Source organism: Manacus candei, unplaced genomic scaffold, assembly GCF_025592945.1.
Source record: "Manacus candei isolate 608988 ecotype Guabito, Panama unplaced genomic scaffold, ASM2559294v1 h1tg000025l, whole genome shotgun sequence".
Taxonomy (NCBI): domain Eukaryota; kingdom Metazoa; phylum Chordata; class Aves; order Passeriformes; family Pipridae; genus Manacus; species Manacus candei.
Window position 1 is genome coordinate 508,923 of NW_026138073.1, and position 21,731 is coordinate 530,653.

General features: G+C 46.0%; 2 protein-coding genes across 8 annotated transcripts; one reads left to right on the plus strand and one right to left on the minus strand.

Moving 5' to 3' along the window:
- The first annotated feature begins 54 nt into the window (after positions 1–54).
- On the plus strand, positions 55–6,652 carry SEC13 (SEC13 homolog, nuclear pore and COPII coat complex component). 4 transcript variants are annotated; one of them, XM_051788716.1, is made up of 9 exons: positions 55–181; positions 512–556; positions 1,526–1,641; positions 2,077–2,228; positions 2,942–3,075; positions 3,875–4,008; positions 4,498–4,618; positions 5,391–5,537; positions 5,867–6,652. In XM_051788716.1, exons 1-9 carry the CDS (start codon positions 179–181, stop codon positions 5,975–5,977), a joined length of 963 nt encoding a protein of 320 aa, XP_051644676.1. In that variant the 5' UTR covers positions 55–178; the 3' UTR covers positions 5,978–6,652. The 4 variants fall into 4 exon arrangements, with proteins under 4 accessions (XP_051644676.1, XP_051644672.1, XP_051644673.1 ...); XM_051788712.1 differs by having other exon boundaries at positions 126–217; XM_051788713.1 differs by lacking the exon at positions 55–181 and adding an exon at positions 204–253.
- A 595-nt stretch (positions 6,653–7,247) lies between these two features.
- On the minus strand, positions 7,248–21,685 carry IRAK2 (interleukin 1 receptor associated kinase 2). 4 transcript variants are annotated; one of them, XM_051788656.1, is made up of 15 exons: positions 21,186–21,685; positions 20,909–21,051; positions 20,469–20,529; positions 19,694–19,873; positions 16,640–16,789; positions 15,834–15,946; positions 14,265–14,459; positions 13,802–13,866; positions 13,289–13,403; positions 12,920–13,029; positions 12,357–12,552; positions 11,616–11,678; positions 10,376–10,576; positions 9,704–10,214; positions 7,248–9,436 (listed from the first exon to the last, which is right to left on the minus strand). In XM_051788656.1, the coding sequence occupies exons 1-15, from the start codon at positions 21,322–21,324 to the stop codon at positions 9,318–9,320; spliced, it is 2,361 nt and encodes a 786-aa protein (XP_051644616.1). In that variant the 5' UTR covers positions 21,325–21,685; the 3' UTR covers positions 7,248–9,317. The 4 variants fall into 4 exon arrangements, with proteins under 4 accessions (XP_051644616.1, XP_051644619.1, XP_051644617.1 ...); XM_051788659.1 differs by lacking the exon at positions 20,909–21,051 and having other exon boundaries at positions 21,186–21,312; XM_051788657.1 differs by lacking the exons at positions 20,469–20,529; positions 20,909–21,051 and having other exon boundaries at positions 21,186–21,677.
- Between the last annotated feature and the right edge of the window lie 46 nt (positions 21,686–21,731).

A 21,731-nucleotide genomic window follows, 5' to 3' on the forward strand; every position in this document is an offset into this window, starting at 1 on the left:
GGGCCGCCCCCGCTCCCACCGCCCGCCCCCTGCCCGGCGAAGGCACCGCCCGCCCCCGGAACCCGGCGCAGCCGGAACGTCGTCGCAGGCGGGCGGGGCGCGGCGGGAGCGGTTGTGCGAGGCACCGCCGTGCCACGTCTGAGGCGGGCAGAGGCCGGGTCGGGACGGCGGGGCCGCCATGGTGCGGGGGGACGGCGGGGACGGCGGGGCCGCCATGGTGCGGGGGGACAGCGGGGACGGCGGGGCCGCCATGGTGCGGGGGGACAGCGGGGACGGCGGGGCCGCCATGGTGCGGGGGGACGCGGGGACCGGCCCGGGGTCAGGGCCGGGCGGGCCGGAGCAGGAGGGTGGGGGCAGCCCGGCGTGGAACCGGCGGTGTCCCGGGGCGCGGCCCCAGCGCAACCGGGCGCGCCCGCTGCCCGCCGAGAGGCGGCCGGTGCCGGCCTGGGAGCTCCGGGGGCCGCGGCCGAGCGATGATGCGCTCAGCTCCTTCTGCTCCCTCTCTCTGCAGGTCTCGGTCATCAACACCGTGGACACGTCCCACGAGGACATGATCGTAAGTGTGCGGGGGGAGCTGCCCCCCGGGCCGGTTCCGGCTGGAACAGAGCTGCTCTGGGGCGCTCTGTGTGAGGGGGGAGGCTGGGATGTGCGTGCCGTGTGAGAGGACACTCGTGCGGTGTTGGATGCAGAACGCTGTCCGAAATCCTGATCCTGCCATTCTATACTGGGTGGACAGGAAGACTCAGCTACGCGGGAAAGGAGAAATGATTTAAAACCTTAATTTTCATGCACAGGCTTGTTTCTGTGAAATAATATATGTGTAATTGTATTCTAAATGGTACACAACTTCGGCTGAGGAAACTGATTTTCCTTTATGTGGAAGCACATGTCTTAGTGTGGGCAGGAGGAAAGGTTTCAAAGTAATTTGTAGAAGGAAGGAGACCAGTTAGATGAGCCCAGTTCTTCAGGAAGAATTTCTTCACGGGAGGAGTGGTCAGGCACTGGCAGGGCCTGCCCAGGGAGGTGGTGGAGTCCCCATCCCTGGAGGTGTCCGAGGAACAACCGGACGTGGTGCTCAGTGCTCTGGGCTGGGGGACGAGTTGGGGATTGGTCAAAGGGTAGACTTGATGGTCTCGAGGTATTTTCCAACCTCAGTGATTCTGTGATGATGAAGTTTCAAACATAACTAAGAGCTCAGTGTTCGTACACCCACTTTACCTTTTAAGAAACAAGAATACATAACTGGTCACTGCTTTGTAGTCAGCAGCACCAGTTCCCAGCCCTCTCCTGAAAATGCTGTGTGTTGCTACTCAGAATTTCCTGAATTCCTTCTGTGTAACACTTGCATAGTTAGTGAAGAAGGAGTTGGGGAAACAAATGACTTGTGTGTCTGGATTGTCTAAAACTGCCCTTTTGACCCCAGTGTGTTGCTCCTGGGGCAGCTGTGCCAGTCCTGAGCTGCAGTGGGGTTGGTCACCGAGCCGAGCTCAGCGTGCTGAGCACAGCTGTCCCTGCCTTCCTGCAGCACGATGCACAGATGGATTACTATGGCACACGCCTGGCGACCTGCTCCTCCGACCGCTCCGTGAAGATCTTCGACGTCCGGAACGGAGGGCAGATCCTCATTGCAGACCTGAGGGGGTGAGCTGTCGGAACAGCAGAATTTCATTGGGGGAAGCTCTTAATACCTTGCCCTTTTGCCCTTGGGCAGCACAAGGTGCAGGTGGATACCAGGGTGGACTCCTCCAGGGTTGTGCTGAAAAACTCCTCATGTCTGGGAAGGGGACAGAGCACCAGTGGGAAATACACTGGGGCTTGGTCATTCATTTAGTACTTGACACCTGTGATTTTCAAGAGATAAAACGTACTAATACAAGGCTAAACGTTTGGAATTGTTTTCTATGGCAGTGACAGCCCTGTGTCAGGGCACTAACATTGCCATCTTGGCATTACCCATTCCTCATGTCAGGCCAGCAGTCCCTTCTGGAGCAGTGATTCACAGCAGTGATGGCTGTGAGGCAGCCAGAGCTAGGAGGGGTTTCTCTTCCCTTTTCCACATGACATTGTTTCTTGCAGGCACGAGGGTCCGGTGTGGCAGGTTGCCTGGGCTCATCCTATGTATGGGAATATCTTGGCTTCCTGTTCCTATGACAGGAAGGTTATTATCTGGAAGGAAGAAAATGGTACTTGGGAAAAGACCTATGAATACACAGGACATGATTCCTCAGGTATGGGAGTTTGGAGCTGGGAAGGGCATCTGGGGAAATGAGGGGATTCGGGTAAGGTTGGAGTAAATCTGTCAGTGTTAAGGAAGAAGCCCTCTGTCAAACAGACAGAGATAAATAGTGGAGAGAGAGTAAATCTGTTCAGCACAAACAGGACCTTTACCTAAGGTCATATTACTGGATAACCTCCTGTCCTGATTCATACAGTGTTTGCACACGAGTTGTTGTACAAAGAAATCAACTTTCAAATAAAGATGACAGGGGACTGAATTCTTGAGGGAAATACTGTCTGTGTCCAGTAAGAAAAAATGAATTTATCATGCAGTGTTTTGTTTTACAGTGGAAACTTTTGTGTTCAGATGATTTGTCCAGCCAATGCAGATCTGAAGTCTCCAGCTTTGCTGTGTTACTGATACAGATTTTACATCCTCTGCCTGCCATTCAGCTCTTGTTTTAGTCAGTGATGCTCCCCGCTGTTGTCAGAGTTTTTTAACCTCATTAAGAGTGCTCTGTTGGTGTTCTCATTCTAAAAGGATTCCAAAAATAAAAGCCATTCTCTGTCATTCTGTAAACAGTGTTAATTGACTGGCTTTGCTGAAATTCAGGAATTTCAAGACTCATCCTCGGCTTTCAGAGCCACTCGCTTTTGGTGACTGACTGATACCAGTCAGTGTTAGGCAGTCCCCGTGCTGTAATCTGTGTCTCTTCTTTCCCAGTAAATTCTGTCTGCTGGGCACCACATGACTATGGACTGATCCTGGCCTGCGGCAGCTCTGACGGGGCCATCTCCTTGTTGAGCTACACGGGAGACGGGCAGTGGGAAGTCAAAAAGATCAGCAATGCACACACGGTGAGTCTGGGCCTTTGGAGCAGCAGAGTTCCAGGAGCTACCAAGGGGATTGTTGCCTCAAAGAACTTGACTAGATAAATACTGAAATCCAGTGAAGTGATGTGAAACATCAAGAACCAAGAATAACTTGTTTGACGTTCATCCCGAGTGGGCAGGTATACTTTGTAGTAACTAAAATGAAGTGAAAAAAAGACAGGCGAAGGCTGCTAAACAGCACTGGTAATGCTTGTTAATTGAGGATTATTGTTAAACACAGTGCTGAAAGTTAACTGGCAGGAAATGGCCTTGGTCCTAAGAATACCTGCACCAACTAACTGAATGAATTGAAGCCAGAAAAATTGCAGGGCACGTGTTTTTCCCAAAACAGTGGAGATTTTTGCTTAAGCAAAACTTCATAAGCTAACGGCATGGCTCTCAATGGAAGGAAATTGGGCTCCAGACCAAAGCTTCCTTCTACTCCTGCATTCCAAAACCTTAGCAACTGTGTGTACCTTGTGTCTGTGCAGTTCCTATCTCTGTCTCCACTGTTCACACACCTAGGATGATATTTCCCCATAAAGCAGTTCCTTACCTACCTCAGGCTTTCTGAGTAAGTGCCTTAGTGAGACTAGACTGTGTCTGGATTTCTTATTCATCTGATATCCATCCAGCATTGTGCAGGACTCCCATTTTCTGAGATGGGCTTATTCCCCACCTCCCACAGACACTATGCTACATTTCCTTCACCCCATCAGCAGCCTTTATTCCTTTATTTGTGTAAAGTAAGCAACTTTTAATAGTAATGTTTTTCATTACCTAGATTGGATGTAATGCAGTCAGCTGGGCTCCTGCTGTTGTACCAGGGAGCCTTATAGAACAACCCTCTGGTCAAAAGCCAAACTATGTCAAAAGATTTGCATCGGGGGGCTGCGACAACCTGGTCAAGATCTGGAAGTAAGTACCCTGTTATCAGATAAAACCTGGCACTCTTTCTAGGCTTTGAATGTCCCTGTTAGTATCTCAGGTAATACTTTCAGCATGTCTGTGCTTCCCTCTTTGAATTCCCATTTTTAGGAAGTGCTTTAGAAATGGAAACAACTTAGTGATGCACAGTATCTCCCATGGTTTGTGCAGTCTGTGCCAGCCCTGTGTCATCTTGTCTCGGAGAGTGGCTTTCTAATGGTCTTTGGTTACCACTGTGACTTGGGCAGTAGCAGATTTCTGACAGTAACTGAAGATGAGAACAAAAACTCTGCCTGTGCTTTCTGCCCCCTGCAAGGAGTTTTGTCACTTAAAGCCATAGAGATTTTTGGAGAACTGGGGAACACCTGTGCTTTGTATTATCTGGATGAACCAGGAGTCTGGCTACAAAGCCAAAGCCTTCTAGAGCAGGGGATGAGAAATGCTGCTGCCACCCTTCTGACTGTATATTTGTGTTTTCAGGGAAGAAGACAGTCAGTGGAAAGAGGAGCAGAAGCTGGAGGCTCACAGTGACTGGGTGCGAGACGTGGCCTGGGCTCCATCCATAGGTTTGCCAACCAGCACCATTGCCAGCTGCTCCCAGGTGAGGCTGGAGCGACAGGCAGGCTCTCAGTGCCCTCACTGCCACACACTTCCTTCCCACTCCCCTAGGAGAGCAATAGTAAGGTCAGAGCTGCTGTAACAGGTCCTCCTGGCAGTCCTTTGCTGTGTCTGGGTCAGTGCACAAGAGCCTTTGAATCCTGTTCCTTCCAAACTCAGAAGCTCAGTAGAAGCATTTGTGGACAAAGGTTTGTGCATGTGTGTCTCTGTACATTTTGTACAGGCTGCTATTTTGAACATGAGCAGGATGGTGTCAATAGCAGGAAGACCTTCAAACTAATGCCATATTTTAGTGTTTTGGACCAAATTCACTGAACCTCCAGCTAAAAATACTGTTTTCTATTAATTGGCATTCGTAGTCAGCTCTGATGTCCTTAGCCTTCATATTAACTGTGGTGTTCTTGCTGCTAATAATTTTATAAATGCTTTTTTTATTGTCATGAAGACTGCTTAGTGAGCTGCTGCCATGTGACTGGAAAACAAAATCTCATTCTGGGGAAATATTTCAGCTGATAGATAAGTATTTTGGGAGCTCTTCTCTGGTATTTGCGAATCACTGTAGGTAGTTTTTCTCATCAGAGCTGTACTGCTTTGCCTTTACTATAGCAAGGAAACAGCCCCTTTGTGTGCTGAGCACAAATCCATGCAGACACATGGAAGGGTGGTATCAGAGCTGTGATTTGGGAGTGGAGCTCCAAGAGCAATCAGGGTGGTGTTTCTTGTGTCTGGCTAACTCGGCCTCCATGCTTTTGCAGGATGGCAGAGTGTTCATCTGGACGTGTGACGATGCCTCTGGAAACTCCTGGTCACCAAAGCTGCTGCACAAGTTCAATGATGTTGTCTGGCACGTGAGCTGGTCCATCACTGCCAATATCCTCGCAGTGTCTGGAGGAGACAACAAAGTGAGTACTGCTGCCTTGACTCTGAGTGCACGTGCCCTGTTTCCAGAGGAGCAGGGACAGGCTGTTGTCACTTGTTTGAGGCAAGGCTGTCGCGGAGTCGTCTTTGCTGCAGTGGTGACTGTTTTTGAACTATCAAGAGGGCAGGAAGACCGTAACCTCTGGCAAACTATTTGCCTGCATTCTGAGTCCTTACTGGAAAGCAGAAATGAAGGCTGAACTTGATTTCCTGGGGTACTGACAGTAGAATTCACCAGTGCTGTGGTAGCTGTGGGGAAAGGGGAAGCTGAGGGAGTGTTAAGGCTGAAAGCTGTGCCTGCTCTGTTTTCGAGGTGACGCTGTGGAAGGAGTCGGTGGACGGACTGTGGGCGTGTATCAGCGACGTGAACAAGGGCCAAGGAGGGGTGTCTGCGGTGACAGAGGGGCAGCAGAACGAGCAGTGATGCACGAGGGAGTGCTCCAGCTGTAGCAAGAGATCCCTGTCCCTGATTTGCAATGGTTCTTGAGCTGGATGAGAACTGATTTTATCGAAACTGAACATGGGAAACAATTATCCAATTTTATGAGCACTCTAAAGCTATTACTGGGAGGCTACAAAATGTTGATAATCAGCCTTAATTGACATTCCCTTAAATTTAAGGTAAAGAGCATAGCAAAGTACTGTGCCTGATACTACTCCTTGATGCTGTAGGAATTATACCCTGCTTTTCTGGTTTAAGGATCAAATTTGATTGGATACACAGTGGTCAGACTTCAAGCATTTGAGCAGGAACAGGAGGAGACTGTCAAAGGTGTGAGGTGTGAACTCCTTTGTGCAAAGGGACAAATACTCTGTGCCCTCAAAGGCCAGAACTTTGTTCCCAGTGAAGGGAAGGGCTGGTGGAGTTCTCGGGTTAGCTGGTAGTGTGTTAGCCAGCCCTGCTGGTAGCAGCAAAACGGTGCTAAGATCTTCCTGAAAATAACATGCTTGGCTAAGTGGAAGTCTCTGTGCTTTCCTGAAGATGAAAAGGAGTAGTGGAATGCATATGTCTTTTAGCCACGTCTGTACTGTACCTCAGGTTTGTTTTTTTTCTTTGTTGAGATACCAACAGAATAAAGTCCTATTGGTTAAAGCCTGATGTGCTGTATTTAATAATTTTTTCACTGGGCCCCTTATGAAAAGTAAAACTTGTCTTTTTCCACTAATTTGATTATTCATTGTGAAAAATGAAATAAGGTGACTGAGCTATAATCAACCCCATTCTTATACAGTAACATCAAATTAAAGAAATACAATCAAGAGTCCCTCAACATAAGCAGCTACTATTTTATAATGCCTTTAATTGTTCAATTCTTTATAGATTAGGTAAGTAGAAAATATTCTGGGTTTTGTTTTCTGGGTTTTTTTGTATGTAGGTGGTTTTTTGTTGTTGTTTTGGGGGTTTTGGTGGGGTCTTTTTGTCTGTGGGGTGTTTTCCCTGCTGTAATGGTACCTCACAGGGCTGGGCTCTTCCTTTGGTCTGGGCAATTCCAAGGGAGAATGTAAACAGTGCCAGCTTCCCTCTTCTGCTCTTACAGCTTTGTTTATCCTCAGGGAAGGAAGAAGGGCACAAACCCATTGCCACACTTCGAAGTTATTTTTAAACCCACCACGAGCTGGTGCCCAGGGCGGGCACTGATTGACTGACACTCATTTTCTGTGCCATAAAGCACAAAAAAGCAGGCAATTAAAGATATTTTTTTCAGTTTTTTATTCACAATCCTATTAGCAAATAGTAATGTATAAACTTGCCTCTGAATGGCCAAGTTATGTAACTGTATCAATGTAAGGCCATGCACTGTCTTACATATGTTACATTAAATACATGTGTAACTCTACAGGACCACATATATCACCTCAGAATATTTAGAAATTAGCATGGAACAAGGCAAAGAATAACAATTAAATTAGATGACTACAAGAGAACAAAACCTCTAAAGCACTTTTGTGAAACAGAACAAATTACATTTCTCAGTTTAAAACTCCGGGTTTCCCATTCAGCTCTGTGGTGTGTCCACGTGTCCTTCCCGAAGGAGACCCGAGGCTTTTACCATGGATGTCCCAGAATATACCCATGAAAAACAACGAAGATTACATTTTCAGCAGCATAAAGTATCTCACATCTACAGAATTAAGTGGTTATTGACCAATCTGAATCTACTCAATGTTTCTTATATCAGTGCTAATGTTGTCTTGATTTGATTCTGGTAAAATTAAAAAAATCTGACACTGGCAAACATATAGACAGTATCCAAGGCACTTATAATTAAGGGATTTTAACAGTTTTTAGTGTAGAAATTAATTTGATAAGTATGATTATAGTACCCTTTAGTTAAAATACTTTTACTTGCTCATACTAATACCTAAAATGAACTAAGTACTCTACAAAAATAGAAGGTATGAGGCCCTCATGTAAAGCCAGGAAAATATACTATTATAGAATTCCAATGAGAATAATTACATATAATTAATATTTTTTTTTAATATTCCCTGAATTGCACTGTGAATTGTAGCCATTTCTGCACATCATGCCCTATTCCCTGTGCTCAGGAGGCAGCAGTCTCCTGTCTGTAAGCTGAGCTACATGCTCTGATAGTTCTTTTGGTTTCTAATAAATCAGTATTTCCCTAGACTGCACGAGTGGAATATGTTAGCAATAGCACAAATAATAAATGTCATAAAAACGAAAGTGACACTTTCTTAAGGAGGCTTTCACTTGATCATAAATACACCAGCATACAAGCTTCTATTTTTATTCTTGCACGTGATCCCCGAGGCTGAGCCCGAGGTGCTGCTGCTGGGTGAGCCAAGGGATACCCACCAGGACTCCTGAGAACACCTGGTGTGTGTGGAACCATCAACAGCTCCCCTTACTAGCTTATCTTTGACCCATTGCCAAAATAAATACAACAAATTATATTTCAAGTGTCCTATAACAAAATTAAAGATATTTTAATATACAACAATATAATGTGAAACACAACGAGAAACCTTAACGACAGATAAAGGACACTTAGAAAAAAATAATTCCCAAAAGCATTCCCCTGAAGAACTAAACACCATGTCAGAGGTGCCAACAGTGACCTGGAAGGCTGGGCTTATGTGGTGTCACCTGTGTCAGCCCTGGGTAGGAGACACGGGGGCAGAGGAACGTGCCTGAAGTCATTTCCTCTCCTCTGTGCTCAGTGCAGTTCCAGCTGGGATGAAGCTGTGTACAACACGTCTGAGAACTTGCAGAGGAGCCCCCCTCTCTGGTAATGCAGTGTTTGGAGTATGTGCACTAAGATCAGATGGAATAGGACAGATTCATTGGAAAACTTCCCCACGGCTCTGAGGATTCCTGTTTGTGGTATGCAGTGGGATAACAGCACAGGGCATTGCTGCCTGGCTACTGGGCAGTGCTTGCTCTGTAACTCCTGGGGCTGTGGCTTACTGAGACAAACATTAGCTGGAGATGTTTTTTGAAACACTGCAAAAGGATTGTAAACTATCTTGGCACTTGTTTGTGTTTGTCATTCCTTTTCACCTTGCAGATGAAAAGGCAGAAGGAATTTCTGTGTACAGAGTGGCACTGTGCTTTAGAACAAGTATTTTCTGCTGCTTCTCTGTGTGATCACTTTTGTTTCCTTCAGTCAGGGCTGATGTTTCTGATCCAAATCTGCTACTTAACCTTACATGAAAAGCACATTTTTACCATCTTTCTAATGAAGAGACAGTCCTTATTTCTTCTTCTAAGCTGGCCACTGCTAATAAATCCATCCAAGTTATGATTCAAAAAGTTCAGAACTGTTTAACTTGTCTTCTTCATACAGCAAAATGTTTTCCATGAGCTTCTTTTTTTGATCATTTATCTGTATTTTCCAAGATGTCTCTCTGGCTAAGGCTGAAAAACAAAATGCCCAAATATTGAGAAAAAAAAATCCATCTATCGTCTAAGGAATAGATGATAACTCTAAAATAAAAAAACCAACCACCCAAACTAGCTTAGGAAAAATATCTAATAGAAATCCACAAAACATTGTGTAGATTTATTAATAAATTCATAATCAAGGAGAAAAGATGAAATGTTTAGAAGTAGGAAGAAGAACCTAAGCAATCCTGGAGAAGAAAGTAATTTGTCCCTAGTCTGACCCCAGCAGGGCACCTGTACCTTGTGAAGCACAGGAGGAGTCCAGGCTGTCCCGTGCACAGGTGCCCTGGGCAGCAGCTGCTGTCTCTGGGGCGCCGCCGCCCCTGGCACACGCCGCGTTCCTCTCCTGCAGTCCCTGGGCAGATTTCTCCTGCTTGACCCCGTGACCAGAACCTGCCACCTTTTCTGAAGTGGTACAGCTGTGGCTAGAGAGCTCCTCTGTGGATTTTTCTGGAGGATTCCATATGAAACTACTGGACTCATCTGATTCACAAGGGACCCGTGACATGGGTCCGCAGAAGGTGTCGGGTGCCGTGGCTCCCATGGAAGGGGCACAGGGGCTGGCACTGGACAGGATGGCTGCCTGGGCACTCTCCTCTTTATTCCCCCCTGCAGAAGGCACATCCATGCTCAGACTGGCAGTCTCATCATCGGTTTCTTCTGGAGTGTTCATGGAGAAGCCGGAAGTGCTGCTTCCACAGATGTAATGCTCTCTTAATTTATTTTCAGCCATTTCCATAATTTCAAGCACCTGTTTTTAACAACCATATCTGTGAATGCAGAATAATTCCTGTACCCCTGCTTACACATATTTTCCTATGTCAACACTCCCAAAAATAAGTAAGGCATGAATGTTGTCAGCTCCTCGATGACAAGGAGACTGAAATGTTGGTTGTGTATTTAAAATATTACCTCTGCTATGTTAGAACTCTTCTTTCTCAGGCAGAGGCAGATGGCTGAGGCAAAATCAACTGCAACCTCTTCTGGCAAGTGTCCTGCTTTCCTGTCTAGGTATTTGCAGCAGATTTCATTGGCAGCCAGCTTTTCCAAAGTTTTTACTTTGGAGTGTGAGCTTTCTTTTGCTGTTTGAATTTCATCAGCAATCATATCTTTCTGTTCAAAGGAAGGAGATGCATTAGTGAAGGCAAAATTAACACAAGCATTTATTTATGCCTCAGTCTCTGAGAATGAGTATTGCCATGTTTGTCATTAGTGCTCCTCAATGGCTGGTTCACAGACTGAGAAGGTTTAAGAATCTCCATTCCTGCAGCTGACAGAAATGTTTGTTTTCACAGGAGAGAAAAGGGCAGAGGCTTTCTCTGCATGTGTCCAATGCCAAATTCCCTAAAGCAGGCCCAGCTCTTCTTGGTTTGTGCCACTTTAGATAGGGATGAAAAAGAGCCAACACTTGCAGAGTAGCATTCTTGCACAGGCCGTGGTGACATGTTAAAGAAATCAAAGATGTAGGATCTTTGATTTTCTGAACCCCTTTGAACGTTGCTGAATTGCTTGGAAATAGTAAGTGATAGAACTGTTGTTCTCCCCTCCAAGGCTTCAGCCAGATGGGAAATCAGGAGCACGTCCCACAGAAGGAATGCAGGTGGAGGCTGCTCTCTGCAGATAGTGTCAATGATTCAGTGAGCCTGGCTGTTCTGGTTGCTTGTGGAAGTAGAATGTGTAGCTCCAACCTCACCTTGGGAAACTCGCCAGATTATCAATTCCAGGCCAGAGTGCAAGACACAAACACCCGATAAGCTCATCCTGATGATGAGCACCTGCAGTTCTCACCCAGCCAGGTTTCCCCACTCAGTGTGGCTCAGAGCACCTTTCTGGCACACAGAAAACGTGCAGCAGCTTTTCGGCACAAGGCTTTGTCTCTTAAATAAGCACGGATTTATTCTGGAGTTTTTCCTAATACAATCAGAGCAGCACTCAGGAGTGTGCTGTGTGAAATGGCAATATCTATTCTGCCTCTGTCTAAAGGCAGGCAGGCTACTGACATTAACAGAGCCTGGATATGGCTCCTAAACATCCCTTCTTCAGGACATGGTACAGCAGATGGCAAATATCAAACTGTATTTAAGTAAAATTAATTTTATGACAGCAACCCCATTCACTTGTGTTGGTGTCCATTATTCCTGCTGCTTCTTACCAGATAAATTGGGTGTCTGCCTTCATCCAGTGCCTTAAGCCCCGACAGTACCTCTGCTAAGACCTAGAAAGTGTATTTGAAAGATAAAACAGTTTGTTCAGAATGAATTACAATTTTAAAAACTAGTTTTGTAACTAAAGAAATATTGAACTGCCAAGGCATTTTGATATTCTATTTTTACTTCAGATGGCTTAACAATGCCAGCTCTGGGCATTCATGAGACTTTAGAACTACCTCCAGAGCCAAATCCAGATTTTATAGTTAGGTACAATAGATACTGTTGAGACAAAGGATGAGAAGAAAGTCAAGCTAAATGTAGATAAGAAATCACACTGAACAGAGTAACTTCTTATTTAAATGAAACACTTGGAGACAGGTGACATCACAGACTATCAATTATTTTTGTTGAAATTCCAGATTACAGGTGATGTTTGTAGCAGCTCATGTGGCAATTCTGCAAGAATTCTGAGAACTTAACTTTTTATAAACAATAAGCATCAATATTTTTTTTTGCTAGAAGGAACACTTGTCTGTTGTTCAAAAGATTCACCTCAATTTGCCACAAACTGAAGTACATTTGGAGTGTGAACATAATTAAAACCAGGATTTCAACATATTCTAGAGCCAGCAATTATGATATGAAATTGCCAGCAAAACAACCACGAGGCACTTGTTCTTATATCCAATTTCCTGTCTAGAAGCACTGAAGAATGCAATAGAGCATGGAAAAAGGAACCATACCACACCACAGCTGAATATATCCACTTTTTCTGTTAACTTCCCATGTCTGATAAAATCTTCTGGCAGGTAAGTAAGAGAAGCTTGTAAGACTTTGGTTTTCATCACGGCATATTCTGATTTTTTATCGGTAGAATGCAATCGCAGGCCAGAATGTCCAAGCTTTGGCGTAAAGTTTTCATCCAACAAGACATTTGAGCTGTGATAAGGATAGAGAAATAACATTATTGGTCAAGTTGTTATTTTAACTTGAGGCAAAGAATTAGTTTTACACTTTTCAAGTTAAGCACTGAAAGTGTCCAGCATTTTGCCTGCTGCGTAGGAGTGGAAGGTAGAAAGGAAGAAGGGGAAGAACAAGCATTCAAAAAATTATTTCAAAAGAATATACTTCCATCATTTAGGAAGGAGAAACAGGTTAAACAAGTAAGGGTAAAGGCCCTACAGAACAAGGGACAGCAGAAAATACTGCAAATGGATTTCCAAATTGCATGTTTTAGTCATTACTATTAAAGAAATCCTGGAATTATCAAGTGACCAAGGAAGTGCTGATATACCAAACCCCTCACCTTTTGATATTCCCATGAAGAATTCCAAAATTATGTAAATACTCCACAGCTCGGATGACTCCCACAGAAATGCTAATTCGCATCTCCCAGGTCAGTGGAGCATAATCATCCTGCAAGGAAGGGAGAGAAAAATCTTTATTTTATAGACTAAAACATGGTAAGACATTGGTAGTTTTGAAAACCAAAGGTTTAGTCTGAGTCCCAGTCAAAACTCCAGGAGAGAGCTGCAGCCTTTCTGGTGCTTGCAGTCCAGGTATTTGGCACCCTTTTTCCGGCTGTTTCTCGGAGTCCAAAGAGCTGCAGTTTCCACACAGTAGCAGGGCAGGACTTGCAGTCACAGGTAGATCACAGACCCAGGTCATTGCTTACCTGGCACTGGAGCTTGTTCTGCAGGGAGCCATTGGGCAGGTATGGGTATATCAGACAGTGCAGGCCAGTTTCCACCGAGAAGCCCAGCAGCTGCAGAATGTTGATGTGACAGCACCTGCAGGCACAGATCAGCAATCGTTTGCAAATGAAATAAGAGCAACACAGAAAAATACATCCTGAGCTGGACTAAGTTCCTAAGTTCAAGGCAACTGGAATAGTGTGCTGCAGCTGGAAGCACAGTTGGAAGCACAGCTGTGCATGGTGGCACAGCCCTGCCTGAGCAGGCAGTGGGGGCACGGAGGGGGCACGGAGGGGGCCCTGCCCACCCCAAGGGCTCAGAGCGGCCGTGCCAGTGCAGGCACAGCCCCGGGCCCTGCCGCTCGCCCAGGGCTCCCATGAGGCAGCACAGCAGCCTCGTCCCAGCCCGCACAGAGCCACAGACACCCCCAGGGCTGACCGAGCACCCGCCGGCAGCGGGACAGGCACCACTGCCCCTGAAACACAACCACTCACCGAAAGCAAATCTGCACTTCCGTGTGAAAGAACCTCTGGGTAGAATTTGGGCTTGTGCATTCCAGCTGAAAGATGAGAACGTGCAACACAAGGTCAGTCGTAATTAACAAGGTGCTGCATTTATACAGATCTGTTAGTCTCTTGCTGCTCAGCTACTGCAGGCAACAGGCAAGTACCACTGATGGCAATGTTAAGTCAAAGGCAATAATTAATTGAGAATTAGAACAAAAACATTGTAAAGACACTCTGATGCAATCATCAATGCAGGCTACTCCCATGGATAGAGTTAAATATCCATCACATGTGTTTGCTGGATCTAGGTTTACTTATTTACATCATTTCCTTTTTATCTCCTCTTGTGTAGTCATTCCGGTTCCTTGCCCACACAATATTAAACAACAACTGCTAATAGGAAAGAGGTGTTAACAACATATCCCCTTCTAGAAAAAGGTGCAGTACTCGCCTCTTTCAGTCTTTTGATGACATACACTACGTTGTTCCTCTGACCTTTGTAGACATCTGCAAAAGTACCTTCACAGATTCTGTTCTTGTCACTGAAACCGTTCGTGGCATTAGTAACTTCCCTCTGGGCCCACAGGAGACTCCCGCTGGGGAGATCAGCCATTGTCTCCTGCTGAGGAGTAGAAGAGCTGCAAGGCTACACATTTGTAGAAGAAACAAGTTTATCTCATGAAAATCTGCGTCCTTTTTCCTTCTTTCAAGTGTCATATTTTCTTTTCCATGATTTATGCAGTCACTGTGATTGCTGAATGAAACTGAAAGGTACTGTGCAATCACTCCTTAGGGTGTAGGTAATACATAATGTTGTTATGATGTAAAAATTTTGCATTGCAGAAGCGACTTGAAATCAGTTACCAATTTGCATTTCCACCTTTCCCAGAAAACAGACTTAGTTTTGTTTAAAAGTCCATATATTTATGTGATGTTAGTTTAAGCTACAAAAAATAGTAATCTTTATGGCTATGAGACAGTTGGATAAGAAAGTGGTGTCCCTCATAATGTATTTATGCTCTAGTAGGAACTTCACATTTACTTCTGGAGCACCTGGTGTCGGTTTCACAATAATTTTTTGCTTCCAGTGTGGCAAGTCCTAATACCAATTGTAATTAAGAGTTTCACTGCAGCCTAATCATGCAACTTTCACAACCTTAATGTGCACCAGATTTGAGGAAACAAAGCATTAACTCTTTCTCAAGAAACTCTGAAACTACTGCACTCTTTGAGGTAATCTACTCTCCTGGCTGGTGCTCCTGAACCATGTTACTGTGGAAGAGTTTAAAGCCTCAAACAAAATAAACCACAGAAAACAACCATGATGGGAGCAGAGTGTGCCCAGGGATCTGGGAAACACCCTGAGGACAGGACAGATCTAGCTAGACAGTCTGAAAGACAGGAGAGCTGTGGGGAGGCAGGGACAGGAAATGTGTGCTGAAATCGTGAGGAACATGAGGAAAACTTTTCCCACAGAAATGGTTAGGCACTGGAACAGGGGCTCAGAGAGGTCATGGAACCTCCTCCATCCTGTCAGCTACACAAATCTCTGGATAGCCACACTTAAATTCAATACTAGCCCAGTTTTGAGCAGAAACCACATTTTAAGTATAAAATGAAACTAAAAGATGTATGCAGTTCTGACTGGTCAATGCTAACTACTGCCCTGACCCGTGATCACACCAGGAACAGTAAGTCCTCTGTAAAACCTACACTGGAGAGCTCTTCAAACTCAATTGTTATTTGTGGGCATGTTACCTCTTCCAAGCTAAGCAGTATGCAATACTGTACATTTTTCCCTCACTAGTCCTTCACTGGCAAAGAGAGATGTAAACCATAAGGAGTCCAATTGAAGCATTAGCACTCTATTCAGTCCAAACCCACTGTAACTGAGCCCCACATTTTCACTAGGTCTATGGTATTTTGTACAAGTAGAGGGATAAACTCTTAACTAAGAAAACACAGGATGTCATAAAAGCAATTTTCCTTCTTATAGTCAGTGAATACTAAGGGAATTTACCTTCACACTTGATGAGACAGGAGGACTGGACTGTAGGGAATTCAAAAGGTCTCTCGGGGGAGGTGGTGGAGCAGGGAGGGAATACAAGGCTCCTTCAGAAACAGCACCTGAAACTGAAATAACAGCATTGAAAATACACCTTATTTTTATAATACCACAGCCTATGACTAGCTATAAAGGTCTGGGAATTACAAAGGTCTGGGGTATTTTGTTGAAGTTCCTGACCAGGGATAATCTCTGACAAGCTGTGAAATGCTGTGTGAAGACAGGGAGCTCTCTTCCTGGTTCCTGTTTGCAGGAAGACTGCACAGCTCTCTCCAGGGCTGGCTGGGGACACGGAGCTCCCTGTGTCTCTGCTGTTGCAGATGTTCTCCCACATATGTGCTGGGGTTCTCTCCTTCCCTCTCCCACACAGAGGGGCTGCTGACCCCTGTCTGGTTCTCTGCTGGCCTAGATTTATTGTGCATAGAGAGAGGGACACGGGGCAGGAAATGCATGCACTGCTCTAGTCTTAGGGAGCCAGGATGAGACCACGGTGGTCAGAGACCTGGGATCCTGAGATCCCAGGGGACAGCCAGCCAGCATCTCTCAAGGCCAAAGGAGCTATAGGAAGGAGGACCAGGAAGCAGCGTGCTAAAGTCAGGAATAAACAGGATACAGCAGTGCTAGGAAAAAGGCAAACACTCCAGCGTGCCCACTGTGGAGCTCAGTGTCGTCACTGTCCGATCCCGACCCGAACACGCAGCAGCCTTGGCTGTGCAGTCACTTCATGTCAGAGCCAATTCTGAGTCTGGGACTGTACTTACTGCCTGCTGAGTCTGGTGATGGCAACACGCTTATCTCGTTTTCTTTCTCTCTCCTTTGGCCTTCTGTGGGAGGTACAGATGTGATCTCCTGTTTGGGGGGCTCTACTGGCTCCTTTTTCTCAGGGCTGGTAACGTTAGAGGCAGATGTCCCTTCAGCACAGAGCAAAGGCAAGATGAGGAGACACTTTCCTATACAAAACTATTTGCAATGAATATTCATATTTCTACTTATGGAATAGAAAGAAACACACCAGAGACAATCTAGGAAAAACATAAAATTGGTCAAAGCTCAAGACTTACTGGTATCTAAGGGAAAATTAAAGGCTGAATTACCAATTCATTACAACTCTAACAGATCCTGTGCTGTACATAGCTTGGCAAAATCTCAGAGTCAGGCCTGAAAAAAGCAACTTGAAGTCAGGTTAAAAGAACGACAAAGATGCTTTTGGTGTACAGGGACTGGAAAAACATGTACATCTGAGGGAGAATTATTCAAATGAGTTTAGGCTACAGTTAGGATAGGAACAAAATAAAGTACAAAAGTTCAAGATACTGTGATATAGGAGGCTGTCAGAAACTCCTGAAGAAGCATGTGAATTCTTATCTGTAAATACATTTAAAACTGAGGTTGAAAAGGAGCCTGAAAATGGCCTGTGTGCACTAGGGGTGATATAAGGCCTGTCTACTCCCTGAGAACAACATTTTGCTGCTCTAAACTTCTGTTTCTACCAGGCACCTTTTATCAGCAATACATTCAGCATTTTCTTAAAAATCAAAATTAATGTTTTATTTTTACATAAAGTAAAATAAGCTCAAGTATTATTACATGGGGTTTTTTTGTCCTGTTGTTCTATCAGCTTTGTATCTTAAGCACAGTGGTGACCTCAGAATCAAACATGCCAGGCCTCTGTTTGCGTCTGAAATCAGGTAACAGCTTTGTGTTCTTTGATTTGTACAAGCACTAATGGTAGAAATGGGCATGTTCTGTTTGGGGTTTGTATCCACTTTCTTTAATGCCACCTATGAATTCAGGTTTGAATGAAACTAGGTCTGAAAATTAAAACTCGGAACACTCAGGTATGTTTGTTACTGAGCCAGAATGCTATGAAATCCCAAATTTACAGATTTTGGAAATTAGCCATCGAGCAGTCTGCAGGCCTTTAGTTAAAACTGACAGTTGGCGTTTTCCTCCTGTAGTTTAACCTAGAAGCCTCAAAAGTTAGACTCTCTGCCCTCATTCAACCTACTTTTCAGGGTTTTTCATGACTTTTGCAACTTCCTGCACATCAGATAAACAGGGCAGCACTGCAGCTAAAGAACTGACAGAAAAAATTATTATGGTCATTCAGAAGTGGGACTAGGGAGTGGAAGAAACTGTTGAACGGAGATAAAACTCTTTGGGAAATAATCTTCCAGCAAAACATCTCCCTGTGCGCTGTGTCCTATTCCTTTAAGCTGGAATGACTGGAATTATGGTGATGTAAGGACCGCTATGTTTTCTAAAGTGCCCAACAGAACAAGCAATGTGTCCTCCATATCAGCCCCAGAGGGATCACCTGAATAAGTATATTCAGACACAGAGAAAAAAGCAGAAATAGTAGATAAAAACTTTAAAGATTGGTCTAAACCTCTGGAAATCACTTCTGCTTATGAGTGAGCACATAGTGAAATGCCCATATTGAGTTAATTCCAGAAAAAATTAATTACTTCTGCATGGCAGAACCACAAAATAATCTAGACTTCCTGCCACTTGCATTAACATGAAGTTCTGCTATGGAATTCAATATAAAAGACAACAGTAAGAAGCTTTTAAAAAACATAATTTTGTTGTACTTTTGCAATTTGTTGCATTTGAATTGATCTGGGAGAAAATTAATACTGACCATCCAAAATTATAACTAAAAAGCGATCACAGGATTTTTCTCTTCCATCCTCTTTTAAACCCCCTTTATCTAGCCTTCATGTTGCTTTACAGAACCCAGAGTCAAAACCAAAGTCACCTGGAGCTCCTTGTGCAGCTGCAGAGTAGCCCAATGCCACACTCGCCCGCTGTCACACACGTCTGTCAGGTTTATCACGGCAGTTCAGTAGCTCAGTGAGCTCAACGGAGGATGCCCATTTCTTGCCACAATCTCTCAGTATTTACTCTCCCTGCTCACTATTTAGCCCACAGATATCATTACAAACATCTCTGTTTAGTTGCATCAGCCAAGTGCAATTTTGAGAAGCTAAGCTTTTCCTCAGGAATCCCAAAGTGTACTCCTCCAGCCTGGAGGAAGTTGATTGGGTTTTATTTTTAACAGGGAAAAACACTCAGTTTTTGCAGCTTATGGCAACTGAAGTGCAAAAAATCTCAGCAATATTTTTGAGAAAGCTCAAAAAAAGAACAAAAGGTAAGTGACAGCAGCAGAAGGGAAACCCTGTGGTTCCTGTGCCAGGGGCACCTTGCACAAGCAACGGCGACCCTGACACACCACGGGGAGCAAACCAGGCACACCCCGAGGGGGATGGTGTTTCTCTGCAGGGATGATGATCATTTTTGTCCGTGTCGTGTCTCTACTTTTTATGGCCAATTGCTGGAAGCTGCTCTTGTATTGGAAGCCTGCATTTTACATGACCAGAGAGGCCAATTGTACCTGGGTCTTGTGTGAGCAATCTTGGCAGGAGCTATAACATGCTGCCTCCCAGGATCCAGTGCTACAGGACCCTCTGTGTAGCCTCTGTGTTCTGAAACCCCATCTGATGCATAAAAGACCCAGACCAGGTCTGGGCACAGGTTTTAACTTGTCTCCCTGGCACCTCTCTAAGGGTCCAAGATGGGCACTACAAAGGTGAACTGGGGGAACCACTGAGTCCTCCTGTGTCACCTCTTCCCTCCCACCACCAATTTTACTTAGAGAGAAGAAAACCACAATCAGTGGAGACATTTTAGAATTTGAGGATGTGACTCCCAACAAAAAGTTTCTTCAGCTAGCAAGGGAGATGTCCTGGGGGCGGGGGCTGGATGCTGTGAGGAGCAGCAGAGACCTGCAGGAGAAAGGGGTAGCTACTCACAGTCCAGGATGACCTGAGCTGCTCGGTAGAGCTGCAGCCCTTGCAGCAGGTCCAGGAGCTGCTGCACTGTTGCCAGCCTCACTCCCCACCACCACATCAGCTCCCTTGTGATGCTGATCCCTGTCTTCTCCATGGACTTGATTTTCCGTAGCTCTGTTTGATCAGTGATCACGTAGGAGGCTGGTGGGAGAGAACAGATATTGCTGTTTAAAAATTAGAGAAAACTAGCAGGGCAAGCAGGTAAACAAGCAAGTTCACTTTTGCATTTGCACAGTTTTAAAAGAAAGGATCACAATAAATTAGCTAAGCACAAAGCAAATTCTGTTCTAAAGTAAGATATCCCTTTTCTTCCTTCTACTATTCTGGAAAAAATGTTGTTATATCATAGACACTCGAAAAGAAACCCCAGTTACACTTTTCAGCATATTTTCCCTGTAATCTTCTTTCTCTTTAGTACTTTGTGTACCAAAGTAAGTTCAGATTAAATTCCTGGGGTGATTCTCCCAAATCAGGTGACAGCAGTCAGTGGTGTGGCTGCAGTCCTGCCTGCATTCCTAAATCCCAGTGCTGTGGTGAGCCAAACAGTAACTGAATCACCTGGGTGTTAGGTAGGTGCTGATAAAGCTATCAGGGACACACGGGCAGTTTTAGGAGCAGGAGATCCCGTGCCAAGGCTGACCCTACACGCACATGCTGTCACCCCCTGTGCTCTTCCCATCTCGCTTTCCCACACGAACCCCCCTCCCCTCACAGTGCTGCCCTCCCTCCCACACACCCGGGGCTGCAGTCTCCGAGGGGCTGTGCCTGAACCAGAGGGGCCGAGGGCTGCGCTGTGCCTGTGGAGACAAAGATTCCCACCCCAGCTAGTTTCAGAAGGACGTCAGAAATACAGTTTTATACATCTGAAAGTAGCGGAGATGAATCCCACCCTACATCAGGAAGATTAACTGGGGTAAGAGCTTATTCAGCAGACAGTTAGGGAAGTCTTGAATGAAATTAAATCATGTCAAATAAAGGAAGGTATGCACTAAGAAAAGATTCAGGTTAGAATTGTCTGGACTGGGATACAGACCCCCCCCCAAAAAAACCCAAACCAAACAACTCAGGGTCTACATCTTCTGTACTTTTTGACTGGACATGGCCAGGACCAAGAAAAATAGGGACAGAAAGTATGAGGAGATAAAGTATAATGAAAAGAAGGAAGAAAGAACAAACCAGAACATCTGACCAGATGTGAAGGATGTCGTGAAAACAGGCAGTGAGAAGTGGCAGGAGTTGCAGCGTTACTGGAGAGCGAGGGGAGGGAGCCTGGCTGCCCGGGAGAAGCCAAGGGAACACAGAAATCTGGAATTCCACCTCTGTTCGAAAACCAAAACCAGATCGGTGCCCGGGAATTCCCTGTCTCCAGGATGTGCTCTACCGAGCGCTGGGAAGGCTCGGCCGTGGGGTCCCAAAGGCGCTGCTGCCCCGTCCCCGCCGCCCGCGCCCTCACCGAACCGCATCCAGTCGTAGTCGCTCAGGCAGTCCATCTTCTGGCAGAAGTCCTCCAGCACCCAGGCGGGCATGCTGTGGATGTACAGCGCCGGGGCCGAGCCCGCCCTGGGGGCGAGGGCCGGCGGCTGCAGGGCCATGGCTCCGCGCTCCCCTCGGCCTCTCAGCCGCGCATGGCGCGCCCGGGATCGCCGCTCTCGGCCTCCTCCGCCAGCTGCGGAGCCGGATTTTCTCCCAAAGCTTCCTCTTCCCCGAGACCTGTCCTCCCGGCCTGCCCCGGCCCGGCTGCGGGGGAAGGGCCAGCGACACAGCGAGCGATCCCCGGCAGGCTCCGACCGCAGCGCTGCTTCCTGCTCCGCCTGACGTCAGGCCCCAGGTGCAAATCACATTTTCCTTTCCGTGAGCGGGTATTGCTCCAGCCTGGTTGCCAAAGCGCGGGTTTCACGTGACGGAGGCCAGAGCCGGTTTCCCCAGTGTTGCGCAGCCGGCACAGGCCGTGTGGGAGCGGGGCCCGCGCAGCGCCCGCCCGGGACACCGAGCCCGGGAC